The sequence below is a fragment of the Nematostella vectensis genome, chromosome 5 (genome assembly GCF_932526225.1).
Source record: "Nematostella vectensis chromosome 5, jaNemVect1.1, whole genome shotgun sequence".
Taxonomy (NCBI): Eukaryota; Metazoa; Cnidaria; class Anthozoa; order Actiniaria; family Edwardsiidae; genus Nematostella; species Nematostella vectensis.
In genome coordinates, this window is record NC_064038.1 from 7993425 (window position 1) to 8009978 (window position 16554).

Here is a 16554-nt window from a genome sequence, read left to right on the forward strand (position 1 = left end):
TAATATAAGGATCATTCTTTTGCTCGGGCTAAAAGATTACTACGGATCTCTCCTATTGGTAATCTCGTGCTAAGTACCGTTACCACGATCAATGACTTTGTACCTGATCTTTATAACTAGACCAATCACAGCCTTCTCTGCGATCACCAATCCTCACCTCCGATCTCAACCCAAGAAATACAAAATTAAAGCGCGCACTTCATTGACACACTAATCTCCGCTTCCTTTATACAGGGAGCGATGGCGGCTGTGCGCTGGTGCTCCGTGTTTCTTCTCCTCGCGGCGACTATCAATGCGAAGATTTCATTCTATGAGGATTTTGGTGATTTAACCAACGATGAGAGAGAACAAGTCTACGATGACATGATCCACGGCAACGATAAAATAAACAACAATGACGTCCCTAAAATCGAAATCAAGATGCCAAACGTTCATCCCGTTAAGGTAGGCAATGATAGCCGTATTTTGCGACTAGGTTAATTCACACTGGTTTTCCCTTTGACATTGAGCGCGTTTGAAAACCACAATACCGCTTACTTTATGAATTGTTGACCGGTTTATCACGCTAAGTGTGATGCTTCGTGTAAACTGCGTGATCGTTTCGTGAATTCGAGCATTGAACTTTCTTAAAGCCTAAGCCTCCTTACAACTTCCACCAACAAAAAAATAGTTTGATTTCAAATTAATTTTTTTTTATTACATGGGAGAATATTTTGTTTACTTGAACTCGCTTCCATTCCTGTTGATATAATCTATGTCAAGCCAAAAAAGATATAATAAAAACGTTGCGCATTTGATGCCTCAATTAGTGCATTGTGAATGAACCTTTCTCTTTCCTAATATTCCATTTTCTGTTCGACTGGGTATTTTCCTTAGCACGTATTTTCATTTACCTTTTAAGATTCTGTTTCCTGTTCCTCATTGTTCTGAAAGCAGCTGTTTGGGGGCGTATAAACGTGCTAGTGGTCGCGTTTCGCTATGACTTTTAGTCTTCACAATGTCTATATATAATTCTCTTATTTAATAACAAAAAAAAGTACTTTGGTAAGCTGTCGTAGTAATGGAAACACGAAGGGCACCCTTGACGTGGCGAAATTGTCGTCTCAAAATAAATTGATTGTATAAAGCAGTTTTATTTTGTTTCAATTTCTTTTATCCGAATCATTTATTATTTTATCCAGAAGTAAACACAAAATTGGAAAAAAACAAGAAGCGTTCTTAGAACGAACTGCCTCTTAAAATGCTCTTAAGCGCTGAAACCCATTGAGAAAGCTAGCCACTTGAGTTTGCGATTTATTTAATGTACATAACTTGTGAAGCGAAAATATGCAGTCAGGGTGGGGATGGGGGCGGCATTTCATGTTATATTCAAATTTAGGAGTGGACACAGACTTCTATTCAAATGTCTGTTAATTAGATTAGTTTAGGATATTTGTGAGGTTGGTCAGAACAAAAGAGCTCTTACATAACTGTTATTCCTTTTTTTAGCACGACTCCTACTTCTGTACAGCGTTGCCGGTCGAATCTGATGAGACGTATATTGGTAAGTACTATGTTATGATCTACATTAAGTTTGTCGTGTAAAGATGTGTCGTGTGCAAAATTTGTGTAGCTCGAACGCCCTCATTACAGCTCGGATTTCTCAGACTGCGAAGTTTCAGATAAGAGCTATGCTCCCCCCTCATCCGTGTTGAAAACGGTACCACAAGAGCCCCCCTAGAGCCACAAGTCATTCAACTCTCTAAACCAATCGATGTATTTCATGTTTTCACTGTCGCGTCATGAACCATTTCACTACACGCAGCAAGATGAATTATTGGTCATGATGGCATGATTGACAACGCGCTATTCCCAGAAAAAAAAATGGTTTTAACTACTCGGCGGTCGCGCAACAAAGAATTTAGCTATAATAGGTTTTGCTGCGATTGTTTGGATGGACGCGGGGTCTAAATGGTCAGTTTAGTAAGGTTTGGCTGCGATTGTTTGGATGAGCTGGGGGCCTAAATGGTCAGTTTAGTAAGGTTTTGTTGCGATTATTTGAATGGGTCGGGGTCTAAATAGTTAGTCTAGTAAGGTTTTGTTGAGATTGTTTGATTTGGTATGGGGTCTAAGTGGTCAGTTTAGTAAGGTACTTGTGGCATTGTTTCAGTCGGTTATGACCCCCACGCTGAGATGCACACCGCTCATCACATGCTTCTCTTCGGATGTTCGACTCCCGCTAGCAATGAACCGCACTGGTAGGTATACAGATTAACCTTTAATGACCAATTTTTATACACTTATTACAAATAATGTTGCACTCGGGGAATCTAGTGTAAGTGTTTCATTGGTATTAAAAATAATGCAATAAGAGTAAATAAAAACAAAAAAGGTTTAGAAAGCATCTTTGTTCTTGTTTATGTACCTCTAAACGTTTACACGGCTTTTAGAGACCAGGATTCAGCCATTCATAGGTCACCCATGAACCACTGCAGGCTACCACCATCGATTCGCGGATGTATATTTATATTATTGTTGAAGTCATTAGTACTGTACAAGTATTGCACGGATATATATAGGATATTATTACCAAGGCTAACTTTCTGTCTATTCGTCAATGATAAATTGGTTGAATAAACCATGATTGAGAAAAAAACATTGACATTTTCAATAAAGAAACAACAGTATGTCATGACCGTTATCGGCTAGACTAAGAAGAGTGTAACATAGTCATAGTCATGGTCATTTTATTTTTAACCAAAACATTCCACTGCCCGCAAATAGCGGCAGCTAATCGAGGCGGTACGGTTTAGGTCGGTACAGGCGCGATTATATTAACTATTACCAGAGGCTTATACGTAGAGGCTCTATTATCTGCTGTATTATATTAGTGTCACGGGGTTTTTGTGGATCAGGCTGTATTATCTGCTGTATTATATTAGTGTCACGGCGGTTTTTAGGATCAGGCTGTTTTAGCAAAGTTCTTAGGATTTCTATCTCAAAAACACAAAACAACAACAAATAAAGAACAATTTTAATTGTTCTTTAAAAAGACTCCATATTGTCACACAATGACAATAAAAAGTACAAGAAAAAAAAAAGGTTTTTCCTGAAAGACCATTCGTTTTTTTTCGATTTTTAGCGTCAAAAGAGTGGTGTTTACAAAAAAAAAAGAAAAAAGAAAAAGTTATTGGGTCAATCGATTGGTCATATAATATACTTTATTAGGGCAAAGTAACAAAAATTTGGTTTTTGGGCCAATTTCCAACTTTTCTCGAATCTTACACTCAATGCCTCTTAATGTGATATGGGCGTTGGCGTTGCGGTATTTTCACAATTTGTAAATGTGTAAGTTAAAGCAACCCCTGGTGTTTTTTAGGAACTGCGGCGACATGGGTGTTGGCGTCTGTGGTAAAGGCTCCGGTGAAAAGATCATGTATGCATGGGGTAAAAACGCTCCAACATTGGAACTACCAGAAGGTCAGTTCTTTTGTATATTTTAGTTCAGTTATCATCTTTTAGTGTTTCTTGTGTGAGATGAAGGGTAAAGGGTGAAGCACGCCACGTGTGATCTTTGAAAATTCACAGAATGAGATGTTCTTTTCCCGCTGATTTTTTCAGGAGTCGCGTTTAAAGTAGGCCAAGCTTCCTCTGTCAAGTACCTGGTACTACAAGTTCATTATGGCCACGTTGACAAGTTTGTCAGTAAGTCAGAGATAAAGATACACGAGAGCATGTTGGAAATTTTGTCAGTAACTCTTTGCTGTTGCTTAACTGATTATTTGTCTTGTTGTTTTTAGAAAATCCGAATCTTAAAGATAGTTCTGGTATAACCATCAGAACCACCCACGAAAGGTATGGTTTTTATCTCTTAATTAGTAAAAAACATGCCTTAAATCCATGTATTGTAATTGCTCGAATTGGCGCCGAGCTCTTATTCGATTTTTCATGTACTAGGCGAGTTGTTTATTCAGGGGTAGCGCTTATTTCAAAATTTGTTTTCTAGGTAAAAAAAGGTTCTTTATTACAACGTATAAGGAGCAAAAATCCTCACATTACACAACAAACAAGCTTTCTATGATAAGATGATGTTGCGGGTAGCACTATCAGTTATCGTAACTTCTTTACTTAACCTATAAATTGCAACACGTTTAGTGGAGGCGCTAATTCAGGGGAGGCGCTTGTTCGAGCAATTACGGTATTTATGAATTAGGTTGTGATACTAAATGTTGATGACGTAGATAATTTCAATGCATTCGCACGCCGTCAATTTTTTGCCATTTTGACGATTTTGGCGCACTTGAAGTTTATCTCCTTTTTAGGTCTGCAATATTTTCTCGTTTTTTGTTTTTTGTTTTTTTCTCTTTTGATTACCGCCCAGTGCAAATACATCGTTTCTGTTTATTTGAATATGTGAATTTGTATCTGTGTATTGTATCTATGTATTTGTATCTGTGTATTGTATCTATGTATTTGTATCTGTGTATTGTATCTATGTATTTGTATCTGTGTATTGTATCTATGTATTTGTATCTGTGTATTGTATCTATGTATTTGTATCTGTGTATTGTATCTATGTATTTGTAAATGTGTATTGTATCTAAGGGCACAAAACGGCAGCCCGTTTTTTTTTGCTGACTGGGGGGATGTTTGATCCCTCTGTTGCTGGAAAAAATCGTCCCGAATGGTTCTGCTGGGTATATGTTTGGGGGCTCTGGAGCGGTTACTTGGAAAGAAAATCGTCCCGACCGGTTATACGGGCAATTACAATGTGCTAAAATACCTAACCACTGCTGGTTTGGAAGAAAAGGAATGTTTCCTCCTGGAGAAAAGGGACAGATAATTCTCCCCAGCAACATTTAAAATTGATATTTTCGGCATCAGAACATATCCAAACGACGAGATATGCCATTTTAATGTGTTTCGGTAAGGGGGGGCTCGTTGTATTCCCTTGTGTGTATCTGGGTATACAGGATGTAGCTGTGTATTGTATTTGTGTATTTGAATATGTACATTTGTCTCCGTATTTGAATATGTGTATTTTTGTCTATGTATCTATTTTGTCTAACCAGCTTTGTTTTCTCAGACCCAAACAGCTAGCCTCAATTTTGCTTCTAGTGAGCGGGGGATCTATTCCGCCTAAACAAAAAGGTTCTTTTTAGAGTGAATGCATAAGTCATCCTTGCCTCTTTTCTATGCTCGCTTCAGGCCTCCTCATCTTGCTGGCATCTTGCTAGTGTCTGTTAATGACGACAACGCTGCCATTCTTCCTCACAAGCAAGGTGGAGTAAGATAATACTCTACTTGTCTATAAACAATAAGCTTACGCCCTTAGCTATGAACAAGCTGACTTCATTAACTACAAAAAAACTGACTTCATTAACCATGAACGTTTTTGTAAATGTAAAATTTCCCTATTTCGACTATAGCACTGTACAACTACAATGCAAATTTTGACTTTAATGGTGCGTTAAAAGCTTTTTAAATGTAGTATTTCTTACATTTGCTCAGGCGCTTGCCCAAATCCTTTACTCTGGGAAATCTTCTTCCCGAATCGGCTTTTTCATGCCATTGGTCATGCATCAGATTCTGGAATTCTAAATGGCTAACTTTCGTTCTTCTAACCCGCATTGTCACCAGTTTACTTCCCGAGGTCCGACGTAAACCTCAACCGACAAAAGACAAAAGAATCTTTTAGAATCCGCGCTATAAAACAGGCCATCCGCTCTAAATTATCAGTAGCATCCTCGAAGAAACTTCCAATAAAAATATTGCTTTTACAATTTTGAAATATGTTTCGCGTCTCCCGTTAAAAATCATCGGATATTGTTACGTAGTCGAGTGGAAGTAAACTGGTGACAATGCGGCTTTTATTTTAACATTCATTGGCACGGGTAACATGGCTTAAAAATGTGGTCTTAAATTTTTTTAAAGCGGTTTCTAAATCATTTTCAGTCTCATTAATTGTTATGAGAAAAAAGGCTAAAAGAGTACGGCAGTCACGGTTGGTCGCGGGTGAATTTTTCTTTGTATAAATTGTTAAAAATACGTGGAGAATACGTATGGGAAAAAGTCTTTAAGGTTTCGCAAGGTCTACTTGTTGGTAGAATACTGATCGCTCTAATGCCACAGTGACTGCCGGGATTTGCCTTTTATACCGGAACCTTACCTCAGCTTTCTTTGACAATTGTTTACTTCGAGTAAACCAATTTGCTATTACTCCCTGATTGAGTCACATCATTATTTGTAACAACTAAACGTTTATGGGAATATTACGTCCACTTACTCCATGTGTGATTATGTCGCTCTCATAGTTGCGCATCTGGACATGGCGTGCAAGTACCAAAACCCTGCAGTCATGCACCCGTTCGCCTTCCGCGTCCACGCCCACACACTTGGTAAGGCCATGATTGATTCTCAAGGGGAAATTTAGCATGCCAAAAAATGGAGGGAAAAACGGTAAAGGGATCAGCGGATCTATGGCCGAAGCTGCGGTCTATGATCATGACAGATCTTTATCGCACGAAAGGCATACAGAGAACGGAAATCGTATCACACCTTTTTTTAAAAGCGTGCCAGCACCATTTTTAAGGTAAGTCCAATTTTCTGGTGAGCTGTCTAAAATTCCAAAGGAATTCTTTCTATCACAGACATACATAAGGTTATTCGTAGCTTGCATGAGATATTTATCTCTCAACCAATTTATTATTAGGCACTGTAATCACCGGATACCGAGTACAAAATGCAGAAAATGCTAATGATGCAAAGTGGGACCTTATCGGAAAGGGCGACCCTCAGAGACCTCAGGTAGGCTAATCAGCACGACCAGCAGAACTCTACTTGGGACATGTGGTGTGGCCTGCAAAGCAAGCTTGTAAAGCTTTTGATGCGAGAGGAAAGGGGCTAAAAAATTAGCCTCGTTTTTTTTTATTTTTTGCTCTGAAACTAGTCAGAAACGCTTGCTTTATAAAGGAATAAGGAATGACTGAGGCTTTATTAGTGCAATAGTAAACAAAATCATTTTTGTTGCTCCTATTGCTTCCTCTTCACCCCCATGGAAAGTAAAGGCTTTGTTCGGGTAATGAGATGATTTTGTGTATTTGTAGGCGTTTTACCCAGTGAAAGATAAACATACGGAAATAAAGGCTGGTGACGTTGTGGTAAGCGATCCGTGTCATTGTCCTCGTCATAGTTATCAGAAGATCAACCACGCCGCCATTTTTAAAAACGCTCACGGCAGAGAGACACACACAGCATCCATCTGCATCGGCTAATTCAAGCAAGTAACTAAAATATTTCCAATCAAATATCGTCAATAACATATCAAAGTTCATTCCTAGATTGTTATTTTAAAGTTTTCTTGCGAATAAACCGCTGTGTATTTTCAATGATAAGCAATAACAAAGGAGTGGGCGATTGACACTATTTAATGACATCGATAGTCATGGCGAAAAATTGTGCCAGCAGGAGCACGTAAAGGGAAATGAATAGTTGCACTTTGTAATGTTTTAACACGACTTTAGTGATAAGAAAACGAGTATGATAACATGGTGGATCAAGCGATTGGATCAGGCGATTGTCCAAGCACTGCAGTTCTATCGGCGCGCAATGCCTCATGGGTAAAATGACACAGGGTGTCTGCGCAAGATGTTACACTCATCAGAGTGCGCCCTGCTTGGCAAGCAATCACCTTTTAAAACGACTCGAGTTTTTCATTACTTAATGGTGGTTCTACCTGATTTTTTTCCCGCAGGCTGGCAGATGCACGTTCAACTCTATGAAAAAAGACAAAACCACTTACATTGGGTACGAATACCATAATTACAACATTAAATATTCTCAGAAGTATTGGTTTTATGTGAGTAAAATAATAAGTATTCATTTTTTCATGGAAAAGCGATTATAAATATGCAATTTTCATACCGCTCTATATCAAGCGTGATCTTGTATGAAATAGGATGACCGTCACGTCCTCGGAAGAAAAACACTTTTTTCTAATAAAAGTGAATTGTTCTGCTATTTTGACAGTAATCCAAATCCTTAAACGGTTGCTTCTATCAATCAAGTTTCTTAACGAAAATTCATTCATGTAAATGATGACCATTGAAATGGATTGAAGGCTATCCATTTACGTAAGCTTTAAGGGTGTTGTCGGTAGTCTTTAGAATGAGCTCGTGCAGTACCCAAAATCGCCAAATGCAGTACCCAAATAGATGTGAGATTCCCCGACAAAACTACGATCGGGATAAGAGAATTCAAGATTTACCTGTGTAGGATTATTACAGTGTTTTCCTCCGAAACTCAACTTTATTGTTGGTCCACTTCTCTCATGAAACTCATGTTTATTGAACGCTCTTTATCCTATGTTTTCGCGTACTCTTAAAGACGTCCCAGTGCTAGACATGTTTCTTTTATTTTCTTATCTTTTTTTTCTTTTTGCCGCTGACGTCTGTTTTGAGAGGTTCGGGGTACTAATCTTAGGGAGAGCTGGGATAGTCTTGTAAACTCCAGTAAAGTCCAAAGGTTACAAACTCAGTAATGTAATCATCCATTTCTTGTCTTGTTACTTGCCATTGCTATTGGCAAGTGTTTTAGTATCAAAGATCAACATAATCAGGAGTGGAATATTATTATTGCCTTACAGAGCCACGATGAAAGACGAGATGTGTAACTTTTACATGATGTTCTACTACGATCCGGAAGAAGAGGGCGATAGTAAATACGACCCCGAGTCTTCGTGCAGATATCTGCCGGACAGCTACCCATTGAACTATCCCAAGGACTCAGACAAGCCTCTGCCTGGAAGCGGTGAGAAGATGGAGATGAAAAGGGCGATGTAATGTTAGTTTGTAAAAGAGAATTATTGCGAAGGAGAGGACATTGTGCGAGTAGATGATCATAGACAGAAACTTCTGCAGCGGCGAAAAAATGAACATGAAAAAAAATAATGCAATATTAAGGCAAATTCTGGGGAATGCGATATTCTTTCTTTCGCGGCAACTACAAATACTGAGTCAATTAATGGTGACGAGTTACGAGGTAGTTACATGCACGTCAGCCATCAGTGACACAATGGAATTTTCATAACTGCAACAGGAAAATGTAATCTTCCATCATCAACAATAACTAGTAACGTAGCAGAAACAGACTTTATTTTTTGGCATGTTTGGGAACATAAGATACAAAAAATTCCAGAAACTCTAAGGTCCTCGGTTCCTCTTCACGGTTCCGTAGTGCTTATGTGTAGTAGCTATAAGACCGAAGTGCGCGACATTGATTCCCTAGTCGTGGTTGAATCGCGAAAGAACTATAAACTGAATATGATTATTAATAATGCAAAGTTTTAGTATTAATAATAAAGCTAAGCAATAAGGTTAAAGTTGTTCATTTTACATTATCATCTAGGGGCGGATCTAGCTAAAGGGGGACCCCTCCCCCATTGGCTCAGTGACAAAGGGGTAAGGGGTAGCTTTTTTTGTTACATATGGCTTTCTGGCAGGCCAAAGGGGGGGGGGTTAAACCCCCTACACCCTCCCCCTAGATCCGCTACTGCTCATCGTCACGACAAGGTAAAATGGAGAGAGAATAGCCGAACCGTCCACAAAGACGTGAACGAATCCAGCGTTGAAAAGTTGCAGCGTCCTTGTTTATACACCTATTTCAAATAAGGTTGCACTAGAAAATCCACGTGTCGTAACCCGAGGTGGTTCATGGGTAGCTTATCAACGGAAAAATCCTTGTATGTGTATCTGAAAACCATGTAAATTATCATTATTAAAACCTGAGCGAGAATTCTACAGCTTTTGAAACCTGGATTTGTATTTTATTTACGCTTATTTGCTTAGATACTGAATACCCATGAAGCACTGCGGGTTACGATGCAAAGATTCTCTGAATGCAACATTATTTGAAATAGGTGTATATCTAGATAGATATTTAGATATCTAGAGCCCATGAACCAATGCGGGTTGACATTACGGAAAAACTTGAACATGTGCACTTGGAAGAGATAGACAAAGAAGACATTTTTTTACAATGACCATCGGTTCCTTGTGTTCCGGAATGATTTCAAAACACAAATAACGTGAGGCCGAAATGCACATACCTATAGATTTTGACGTTTTAATATATTTTTTAAGGAATTTGTATTTGATCAACCTTGCGCTATATATAAGCTTTAGGGAAGAAAAGCTCAAATCTCAATGACAAAAAGTCGCATCAATTTAAAAAAAGTCACATTTTATATCTTGATTGATATTACTCACTAAGTACTTAGGGGAATTTTTCGCCTTGTTTGATGTGAAATGAGGAAACGACATGTCATGTTTTTCCGCCATGTCATGCGAGTTACGATCCAATCGATTCTCGAGTGTAATCTTATTTCTTCAGGATTTTTTCAGTTAAAATTGACAATTCAGCATGCAAACTTTTAACGTACATAATATTGAACGTAAAGTATTTCTTTAAATCATTAACATGCAAAAGATATTTAATTAATTTCAAAACAAACTAAAAACATCGTGCTTAACGCCCTCGGTACTGGTTCTATTTCAGCTATATAGATAGGTAATTTTCCTGTAAACAGGCCATTCTAGCTATAAGCATGCGAGCGCACTCACCATGGGAACGTACCTCAACTACCTGCATGCAGGGCGCGCTTCGTTTGATGAAAGCTTAAAAAAGCGCGCGCTGCATTCTGGTAGTTGAGGTAGGTTTCTACGGTTATGCGCACGCAAACTTATAGCTGGAATGGCCTATCGGAACGCATTTTTTTGTTTTGTTGCGAAATACAGTAAAAAAAATTAGGCGTGTGTAACATGTAACACAATGCAATAATTTGTTGCATTGCAAATTGCATGAAAAATTGCCCCTTGTAGTGCACACTTGCATGCCACGTGACGTAGTGCACACTTGCATGCCACGTGACGTAGTACACACTTGCATGCCACGTGACGTAGTGCACACTTGCATGCCACGTGACGTAGTGCACACTTGCACGCCACGTGACGTAGTACACACTTGCATGCCACGTGACGTAGTGCACACTTGCATGCCACGTTACGTAGTGCACACTTGCATGCCATCGAATTGCGAATGTATCAAAATCTTTCGAGTTCTGTAACCCTGACCAAAACTAGCACGCGCTTTTGGCTTAACTGTTTAAGTAACCCCTTTTTGAATTACCGCTATATTTTATGTCGTACGGTGATTCATGCGCGCAATGGTCTATTAATAATTTTGTGAAAAAAAAATCATTATTAGCATGCTACTTAAACAATTAGTCACCTAAGGCTCTGTTAGTGTAAGCGAATACGTTTTTAAGATCAACCGTCGTTGTCTAATTAAACGAGATGACGGCAATGACCTACCCTGAATGCACAATGCGTTAAACAGTTTGAAATAACGGGTCTTAAAAGGGAAAAAATATTTGAAATAATATTCACGCGCACGATTTCAATGTAAGCGAAGGACTTAGAAGTAATTGAAGTTAATAGTCAGCTCTGCTTTTACGATACTTATCGCATTCAACAGAGTCTAGCGCGAATGGTGAATTAACCTATGCACGTCCCTTTTAAAGCCTCTGCGTTTCATTAATTTGAATTACAGTTTTGTATTATTTTCGTTAACTTCTCTTTCAAGGGCCAAATTATCAATACCATCCTTTTTCATCTTTGACATTTGGACATTTTCTTCTTTATCTGCTTTTATTTCTTCTGCGCCCGCGCGCGTTTCGGGCAGTGTGCTGTCTCCGGTGATCCGGCCCTTGCTGAAGTAGTAGGACAGAAAGAAACAAAACAGAGACAGAACTGAAAAACAGAATTATGAAACTGTATTAGTTTAATCATTGTCACTCAATTTAAAAAAATCAACAATTTAGAACCAAGATTTCAAAACTGTTTTAAGGTAATTCCCTTGAAATACTTCCTACTATTAAGATATTTTTCTAGCTTGGCATAATGAATATTCATGTTATAAAGATTCGTAAAATGCCAAAAAAATATGATGGTCACTGATGTTTGCACGAGTAAAACCCTCAAATCTCCAACAACCAGCTATCTTATTTGTCACCAAACCCCAAAAAAATTAGGACTGGGAATTAAGTTTATGTAAATTAAACGTGTGTAACCCTTTCATGTAGATATTATATTCAGATTGCTTATTTGGTAAAGTAAGTAAAATATCACACCAGTTTCATCATCCGATCAGGCCATTCAAGTTATCTAAATAGCAATTTTAAAACTTTCTTCGATGAAATATTTCATGCTCTACTATCCAACTTCATTTCTTCTTTGGATATTCTATTTTTGAAATTGGTATTAACCATTATCTTCTGCGATAATGCAACACACATAAAAAAAACGCACACCTTTTTATAGTTTTCATAGCAAAGCTCTGCAAGGGCGCGCACTTAACGGTGGTACTTTCAGACAAATTGAGCGCACGCATAAAGTTGGTTCTCACTTGGACGTAAGCGCAAGCGGAACGCACGTAGTTTTCCGATTCTCACTAGAACATAAGCGCAAGAGAACGCAACTGATTGATTCTCTTGGGCTTGCGCTTGTGTTTGACCGATTCTCACTTGTGTTGCGCTTCCGTTTGCGATTACGCTTGCACTTGCGTCCTAGCGAGAACCAACCTTTATGAGGAGTGCAAAATAAGGGAATTACCCCAAGTTTCTCTTTCCTTTATAAAGTCACTTTGTTCTATTTCTTTGTTAAAAGAAAAAAGTAACTCACGATTTGCAGGCATGCTATATGCGGTGATGATCCATCCGAGTCTCTCGTAGTCGTAGTTGAGGCAGTTCGCCGGCTTGTCGCACTTCGTCTTCCAAAGCGTGCACGTGTGGTCGATTATCGTGCCGACAATGACCGGGCCGGGCAACGCCCCAAGAGTCCGCATAAAAACAAACTGCAGCCCAAGGCCATAAGCGCGGTGGGCATCAGGTACGGACCTAAGGAGTTGCAGCAATTGGGTGCTGTTAATGTCGTTTCGTCCACAAGCCTGTTCGTCCACACCCAGTTCATTGACGAGTAGCGTCGTTTCATTGACAAGTAGCGTCGTTTCGTCCACAATTTGTTTTAGTTTTTTTTTTTTTTTTACAAATTTTAGCCAAATAAATTGCTTTTGCCCAAAATTGGCAAACCATACGCAACCCTACGCAACTTACAGGGAATGAGTGCCTGAAATGTATAGACTAAGGGGTTCGTAGTTATTTCTGTGAGAGTGAGATTCCATTGTTCGCGGCTAAGATTAATGAATTGTAGTTATTTATAACAGGGGCAACGCGCCAAGTGTTCACCAAATTAAACCAGACAAACTATACACCTCGAATATAATTTTTTTTTGAGTGCTAGTATCATTTATTTTGCATGTATGTGCATTTTAAGTTCAAAAATAAACGAGAAGTAATTGAATAATTATTTTAGGATGTTGTTTTTCATAAAGGGCTTATTGTTTGTACGGAGGCGCTAACGTTTGTAAGAAGCACGCAAATGACTTTCACAAAATACTATTGTTTGCACTTGCTGTAATAAAAATGTTAATGAATATTTCGTTCACTGTATTGATTGCGAGTTCTCGTATTATTGATATTCTGTTTGTGCTATTGTTATGTATCAACGCGCAAATGAAAATAGATTTTTCATTCCTGGTTGTCGAATAGTGTAAATGAATGTGAAGAAAATGCAATTGTGTGCACTCATTTATGTAAAGTTCGTTAATGTATTTCCTTTTATTTCAAATGATTTTACTTTCGCTTAAATGACAGTACATGGGCGTAAATGTTTGTAATTTTGGCTAAAATGAATGCGTATTTCTCTGTAATGAAAAGCAAAAGGTGTAGTTTGGTAGAGTAAAAGAGCAAAAGTCGAGTCCAGAAACCAATATTATCACTACATTGGACAAGCAGAACAAAACAAACAATCAAGTAACATTGCAATGGAGCCTGTAAATAGCAAACAAGACACTTAGAAAAACTATCTAGTATACCTGAGCGAGACAAGTTTGCTTGGAATCTGGTTGGAGAAACCCAAAACGATGTTGACAAAGCATACAGCAGCAAAGAACATAAGATATTTTTTCGAGCAGTGTTCTCGGTAAATCCCAGACGACAGGTGACCGGTCGTGTTGAATAGGTTGGGAGCACTGACTTGTGGGTGATTACAAGAGCAGTTGGAATAGCCCTCCTTTAAAAGCAAATAACTGTCATTATCATTACCATTAACACCATCATGCATGCTGGCAAAGCTCCGTTAAAGCCGCATTGTCACCAGTTGACTTCCGGTCGATTACGCAACAATCTCCGATTATTTTTAACGGAAGACGCGAAAAAAATTTAAAAATATTGAAAGCAGTGTATCTATTGGAATTTTCTTTGGGGATATGATTGATAATTTAGAGCCGATAGCGTGTTATATATCTCGGATTCTAATTGATTCTTTTGTCTTTTAATCGCTGAGGTTTCCGTCGACCTCCGGAAGTAAACTGGTGACAATGTGGCTTAAAGAGCAAACAATTATCATCATCATCATCATCATCGCCATTAATATCAACGTCATCATCACCATCACCATCACCAATATCAACCTCATCAACATTACTTACTGCCATCATCAAGATCTTCATCATCAACCTCATCAACATTACTTACCGCCATCATCAACGTCTTTAACATCAATCTCATCAACATTACTACCGCCTTTATCAACGTCTTCATCATCAACCTCATCAACATTACTTACCGCCATCATCAACGTCTTTGTCATCAACCTCATCAACATTACTACCGCCATCATGGACGTCTTTATCATCAGAACCTCATCAACATTACTACCGCCATCATCAACGTCTTCATCATCAACCTCATCAACATTACTATCGACATCATCAACGTCTTCATCATCAATCTCATCAACACAACTACCGCCATAATCAACGTCTTAATCATTAACCTCATCAACATTACTACCGCCATCATCAACGTCTTCATCATCAATCTCATTAACATTACTACCGCTATCATGAACGTCTTCATCATCAACGTCATCAACATTACTACCGCTATCATGAACGTATTCATCATCAACCTCATCAACATTACTACCGCCATCATCAACGTCTTCATCATCAATCTCATCAACACAACTACCGCCATAATCAACGTCTTAATCATTAACCTCATCAACATTACTACCGCTATCATCAACGTATTCATCATCAACCTCATCAACATTACTACCGCCATCATCAACGTCTTCATCATCAATCTCATCAACACAACTACCGCCATAATCAACGTCTTAATCATTAACCTCATCAACATTACTACCGCTATCATGAACGTATTCATCATCAACCTCATCAACATTATTACCGCCATCATCGTCTACATCATCAAACTCATTAACATTATATTACTACCGCCATCATCAACGTCTTCATCCATCATAAACATCATATAACATAGAACCTTTGTTGGTTTCTGCGGTGGACATCCTGCGTAGCACGGAGAGAAGAATGTCACCCCTTCCCCACCATTCACGGGGCTGTACTGCCCCGCCGAACACAGGCAACCCACGTTACAGGGATTCTCAAGTGCGATTTTCTGGGAAGATCTGTAACAGGAAACAGGGGGTTTCGACCACAAAAACTAGTAAAAAATAATTTTCCCTACCCATTTCAGAGATCAAATATGATGATCGTGAGAGTTTTATTTAGAATATGAGTACCCTTCAGTCTTCACACAACGTAATTTGTGGTCTAGAGCTGCCAATAAGTGAATCTCGTGATATGTCAGTGTTACGAGCTTCGCTTCTCAAGCAATAAGGCACGTCCACAGGTAACCCAAATCTCACCTGGTGGCATAAGGCACGTCCATGGGTAACCCGAATCTCACCTGTTGTCATAAGCCACGTCCACGCCTGCGTAGTTTGAATATGGACATCCGGGTATTAGCATGTTCAGTGCTCCCCAGATCCCCAAAATTTGAAGGAAAAACGTGAGTCTCGCCGCCCGGTGACATGAGCGACGAACCCGGAACCGCCTGACGAGGTAACTCCCTGCACATATCAAAACCTCGTTAACGGACAGCCACGTGATCAAACCACATACCATAGGTGTTTATAAAACCCGCTATTATGAAATTCCATCAAGAAAGCGCAAACACAATAAAACACCATTAACGGACTGTCGACCGCCGAGAATTCAAATCTATTTCTCGTCTGGAAATAGCTCGTAGTCAATCATACCACGTGACCAAGCAATTCCCCTGCTGGTGTTGTCAAATAGTTTATGACGCGACAGTGAAATCATGAAAGCTATCGATTGGTTTTGACGGTTAATTGACTAAATCCCATCGTAATACATACCAAGAACACGGCAATCTTACCATCGTTGAACATTACAAGAAAATGACATCTCAGCATCGTTGTTTGAAACAAGTTGATTGAGACAAAGATTTTGGATTCGCAGAGGTCAGGCAACAACGAATATGGACGCCATGAACAACGGCCATATTAGTTTGGCTAAGATCCAGTGAAAAATAATAAAATGGACGTTTTCCGAAATATGTAAATA

At 38.9% G+C, this 16554-nt stretch overlaps 2 protein-coding genes across 3 annotated transcripts in view; one reads left to right on the forward strand and one right to left on the reverse strand.

The window, feature by feature from the left end:
• LOC5505754 (peptidylglycine alpha-hydroxylating monooxygenase) lies at positions 1-9358 on the forward strand. The gene is made up of 13 exons (XM_048727402.1): positions 1-58; positions 235-444; positions 1489-1543; positions 2150-2237; positions 3359-3459; positions 3601-3684; positions 3780-3834; positions 5188-5261; positions 6294-6377; positions 6692-6786; positions 7086-7139; positions 7733-7785; positions 8624-9358. Exons 2-13 carry the CDS (start codon positions 241-243, stop codon positions 8817-8819), a joined length of 1143 nt encoding a protein of 380 aa, XP_048583359.1. The 5' UTR covers positions 1-58; positions 235-240; the 3' UTR covers positions 8820-9358.
• The window catches only part of LOC5505958 (solute carrier organic anion transporter family member 4A1), a 19123-nt gene continuing 11683 nt past the window's right edge, over positions 9115-16554 (reverse strand). For both annotated transcript variants that reach the window (XM_048727401.1, XM_048727400.1), the window contains exons 7-11: positions 15875-16037; positions 15449-15593; positions 13969-14165; positions 12717-12931; positions 9115-11786 (exon numbers count right to left, since the gene is read on the reverse strand). In XM_048727401.1, the coding sequence (XP_048583358.1) occupies positions 11581-11786; positions 12717-12931; positions 13969-14165; positions 15449-15593; positions 15875-16037 (926 nt within the window). In that variant the 3' untranslated portion in view covers positions 9115-11580. The remainder of the gene's footprint in view (positions 11787-12716; positions 12932-13968; positions 14166-15448; positions 15594-15874; positions 16038-16554) is intronic.